The 5,417-nt window shown below is 36.4% G+C and overlaps 1 protein-coding gene across 1 annotated transcript in view; it reads right to left on the bottom strand.

Annotated features, from left to right (window-relative positions):
- Window positions 1–2,442: 2,442 nt before the first annotated feature.
- The window catches only part of LOC111404546 (histone-lysine N-methyltransferase, H3 lysine-9 specific SUVH1-like), an 18,037-nt gene continuing 15,062 nt past the window's right edge, over window positions 2,443–5,417 (bottom strand). Inside the window, exons 5-6 of the mRNA XM_023033338.1 lie at window positions 3,890–5,412; window positions 2,443–2,808 (exon numbers count right to left, since the gene is read on the bottom strand). Of these exons, the coding sequence (XP_022889106.1) occupies window positions 3,948–5,412 (1,465 nt within the window). The 3' untranslated portion in view covers window positions 2,443–2,808; window positions 3,890–3,947. The remainder of the gene's footprint in view (window positions 2,809–3,889; window positions 5,413–5,417) is intronic.

Genomic DNA, 5,417 nt, shown 5'->3' with positions numbered 1-5,417 from the left:
ATAGTTATCATAGGTTGAAAAATATCTCGTATGGAGAGGGTGTTACTTGAAGACATTGACGTTTAAGGTATTAATATGAAATATATTGACATACAAAGCATGGATGGCTTGATATAAAAATTGAAATCAAGGAAAGTGGCTGTACTCTTTTTCCTTCGATCAAGTTTTATCTCATTAGGTGTACTTAACAAGATTTTAACGAAGCAGCATTTTATTACTCCAAATGATTTGTACTCTTTTTTCATTTGTTGACATTTTTTTCAGCCTAATGTCAAATAATATCTCAGCGAAATGATTACTGTAAATATTTATTCAAGAGGAAGTTATAAATATATTAGTATTTATAAATGACTTTTATACTCCTACAATCCTAGTTGTTATGACTATTGTATCCCTTGTAACCTTAATTCTTCCTCATAAATTTGGGCCTTTAGATCTTAATAAAACACACAAATTTATTGGGGGAACAATACATAACTCCTACATATAAGAATCACATTTCAAAACTAACTTGTAAAATTATTTCAAAATTCGGCGTTAATTCTAATTAATAATATATATTATATAGAATTAATTGAAATTAATTATCCCAACCCAATTAATATATTCCCAAACTTGACTCCATCCCCACCTTACCAAATTAATAATATTATAATGAAGAATATCCCTCCATCCCCCGAACCCACCCCAACCACCCTCTTTGTACAAAATTTTCAGAAAATGAAAACCATTTTTTAGAGACTACCCACCCCGCCCCTCCCCTTCCCAATTCATGGAAAAATTTTAGAAATTTAAAACCTTTTTCTAGAAATTACACCTCACGCCACGTCACCAGTAGAAATTCTCCTAAAATTTAAAGTTTTTTTTGTAGATTATACCCCATCCACGAATTAACTATGTTTTCTGTGACCAAATTTATTGTTTATGACCATGCATGTATGTTAAATATGACTAACGGTGACAAAATTTGTCATCAATATGACTGTCTAATTTGTGACTGTGTGTAACCAAATCTATGTTCCTGTTACTAATTGTGACCAAATTTATTTTCAGAGTCACTATTTGTGACCAATTTAATCTTAACTGTGACGGTATAAGACCGAGTCACAACCGATCGTAGTTAACACATATTTGGTAACATTCAATCACAATAAACAAATATTTGATCACGCAAGGTCATCACAAATAAATCTGCACAAATCGTAGACCAACATTACAATCCACCACCACCATCATCACTTCCAATAACCTCTTCAACTCAAATTTACGATCTTAAATACTACTTTCACTGACTTGTATTATCTGTGACTAACTGTAACTAAATTTGTCTTCAATGTAATTGTCAGTGACCAACTCAATCTAGTTTGTGACTATATGTAACCAAATTACAATTATCATAGATCTGGTCGTAGATAGTTACAACAACGATAGATTTGATCCCACTCGATTTTCATCGCCGCCACGACTTTGATGCCAGCACCATTTCCAACATTGTCAAGAACCAAACAGGCACCAACTCACTAAGATCACAAACACCCCCAGCGATAAAACCATCGCCGCCTACTCAACCATCATCAACAAAACCACCCCACATATAAAAAAACTCACAAATAAAACCACTACTAAGAACAAAACACCTACAGATCTCTGACCTCCACTTTCTCACTATCGAAGTCTTCCTCAAACGTTGCAATCGTCGCATCAATGAAAAAATAGCTCTTAAAATTAGCCTTATCCACCATCACCATCGACAACGGCCATCACAAATCAGCTTACACGCTGCTCGCGACACCGTGCAACGATGACAACACATTGCTTCTACGAGTAGCAGCAAGTGCGGCAACACTTGGCCGCTAATCACAACTACAACAGTTCTGGTTGTCGTGCGCAGCAACGTCGAAAACGAAGGTGAGTTGGGTGAGATGATGGGTGTGTGAGAGGAGAGATTTATTTAGAAATTTTGAATGTGCAAATGGGTGAGTGGGAATTGGGTGAGGTGAATATTTAAATTAGGTTTAATTAAAATTTTAGTAATAATAATTTTTTAAACTTAATTACCACTTGATTTGTGAAATAAAAATTAACCCCCCTGTTTTTTTGAAAATTAGCCCTTGAACCACATTATTGGAATGAAAATACATTTTTAAATAATATATTGATGAAAAACATATGATTAAAAAATAAAAAACTATTTTGAATTTACATATAATATTATTTTATTAAAGAATGTATTATTGAAATAATGTCAAATCACTGTTGAAAAATATATATTTTTTTTAAATAATGTGGCTCAAACAAGGCTTTAATCTTTAAAAGTAAGTTTCTAGTTAATTTACCAATTTATTGACTTCTTTATTTTTGTCCTTTTTTTCTCTCTAGTTTACAACAATTTCAAGTGGCAATATACAACTTCATACCAAAATTATTTACTCCACCTCAAAATAAAATAGATTTAAAAAACGATTAAAAGGGTGCCCAGGGGATAAAGGACATCAGGACAGGAGAAGTTAAACAAGAACTCTGCCTCGTTAAGTTCATAACCATTATGTCACATATCTATTGCCAAAACCTGGCTCATTAAACATTAGAGTTTGAGACGAGCTCTTTCCTAAAATCTACTTCTGATCATCTGAGGAGGGAAAAAGTGGCATTGCAAGAATCCACTTCGACTAGCTCCATTTCCTTTGGTAAAATAAGACACAAAAAGAGGGGAAAGAAAACCCTTGCACCAACAAAAAGCTACATTCACCTTGCCGCTGTGCTGTATTGTATTCCACGCGTACACATCTTCAAACACGTTCAATTAGTCTGCAAAGTTTGATACATCATTGACCAAACACAATGTCAGCAAATTCCATGATACATGTTGTGCAATGAAGAAAAGTAAAAGCATATTAAAAGTGCCTTCTTCATTTTTTTGGGGGGGATGCATAGATGGCAGCCACACGAGAAGAAAAATGGCGAGAAGATCAGAACACACCCATATTCTTTTTCGCTTCCAACAAAGACCAAAAACCAAAATGTTCAGAGCAAAAAATAAAATAAAATAAATAATAAATGAAGAATGAAGAATGAAGAATGAAGAATGAAGAATAATTATAAAAGAACACTACATGAAAGAACCCCTATCCCCAACCCATTACACACACTAGTGCAGAAATGAAACGGTATCAAGCACATGCTAGCCAATATATCTAACGTTGACTACTCTTTCTTCTCAGGTAGCTTAACTTGCAATACAATTAAGAGTCTGGTTGTCTCCCATTATGAGAGAAATTATAGAGTTTTGAATAGTATTTTTTTGGAGTATGTGTGGTTAAAATTTTAAGGAAGTTTATTGGTTTGTGTGTAGAATATTTTATTGTGTGAAAGTGTAGTGGAGAATATTACTATAGCAAACAATTTAATTTGTTAAAGGATGACAAACAAGGGCAAAGCGGAATTTCATTGAGACGGTTTTTTGTTAAAAACAGAGACATGAAGCAGACTTTAATATAAACCACTTAATCTGAACTAATCAACAACAGATTTTGTGATCCGTGCGGATTTCAGTTTGTTTCAAAAGAATTGTCTGTCTAAAAATACAAGTAGGCTTGGCTTGTGAAATCATAAAATTTCTATGCCTTGCAATCAATTGAAGTTAAGGTTAGAAGTGTGTAACATCTTTTGTTAAGACTAACTCCTCTTAATCAAAATTTCTTGCATATTATCAATGAATGAAAATTAACATCCAAATAAAATACAGCACCCAAAAAGGCCCACTTGAGAAAATCCACGAATACTTCTTTAAAAGGAACACGCAGATGCACCATTCTAGAATTACTGGAATGAAAGTATATAAAAATAAGAAACACTTGGATAATCAAAATTTAATAACCAAAGAACTAACCTTTTTCCCAGAGGAATCAAGCACCAAGAAAATTTATTATTCATTGTATCAGGCATCGTCAATTGAAGTACCCTCTGCATTTCACAGACCCACACAAACACTTCTTTCTTCCATGGTCTCCCTTCTCAGGTGGGACACTCCCATAATCGTACGTTAGCTCTTGCATGGGAGGGACGTGTCGGATGGCAAAGAAAGCAATATGGATATATGAGTTATTATCACTTTCACGCAGAACTGGGAGCCAGATCACATTGGGTGAACAACTATGGTTCATGAAACGAGCAACATTTCCATTATTTTTTGCGTTTATAACAAGGGGAAACGGAACTTTTCTAGAACCATTACAATCTTCATCATCCTGTATAGCCATCAGTGGCTCGTAGGAGCGGGTAGCATCAAAAATATAATTATCTTCATTTTCATTCTCAAAATCACCTGTAGTAGAAGCATCTATGACATCCCCTGCGTACTCACAAATAAAACCTCCAGCACGGATGGCATCCCAAGACCTAAGCCCCCAACCTCTGTTCTTTGTTTTAAAGACATCCAGGCGTACTTTCGGACCTGCTTGAGACACTCGATTCCGACAGTTTGGAGGACATGCACAAGTCGGTCCACACTCGTGTAACAAGGGCTTGTGAGCCAGAAGAACCCCAAGTGATGAATAGAGAAGATAGCCCCCATTTTTCTGATTGCAGGGGCAGTTGGTACCACCTGGTTGACATCCACCCATGCATTGACAGCCCAAAGAAGGTTTAGGTGTAGCAAAAGGTTTGGAGTACATGAGACTGGAGACGTAAGTGAAATACGCAGGTCCCTTTTCATCATCAACATCATTCACAAGATACACGGGATAAGTCTCTGCACCCGAAGTCAGATCAGGAAGGACAACCCCAGGTCTTCTAGCAATTCCATCCTTCCATTGTCGGATTGATTTCCACAATGTAAAAGCTTCAGGCTGCCCGGGTACCCTAACCAACTTGTACTTAAAAACATTGCATCCAGATCTATTTTTTTCACCCCATGACTCCTGAACTTTGTAAATGCCATCATAAACGTATATCTTCCCAGTTGCACCGGGAAACTCCGGTACCCCCCGTATAACTCTTACTTCATTAGCACGATGTAGACTCTTCTCCAGAGCAAGGTTTCCCCTTTCAAGCTTCTGATCAGACATACGTCCATCTTTCAATCCACCATGGCCACTGTAAATCAAGACATCTCCATCTTCCCCCTCATCATCATATCCTCCAGAAGAGACAATGCTGACAGCCACAGTTTCTTCATTCATGGTAGTTTTTAAATAATCTATGCCTGCCATACTTGGAAAATGTAACCCCACAATGCAAAGTTCCATCCTAAAGAAGAAAATGTCGCCAACTTCAACCCCAGGTACATGACCAATCCTCTTAGTGTTATTTGTCCGAACCCCTTTGGTCATCAAGAGTGCACCAGCTTTCAGGTCCGGTCGTCTAGCAACTCCAGAAGAAAAATCCTTAGCTTCTTCAAGCTGGGTTAGCCTTCTCCG

This window comes from Olea europaea, chromosome 11, assembly GCF_002742605.1.
Source record: "Olea europaea var. sylvestris chromosome 11, O_europaea_v1, whole genome shotgun sequence".
Classification (NCBI taxonomy): domain Eukaryota; kingdom Viridiplantae; phylum Streptophyta; class Magnoliopsida; order Lamiales; family Oleaceae; genus Olea; species Olea europaea.
This window is presented reverse-complemented; position numbering and strand designations above follow the sequence as displayed.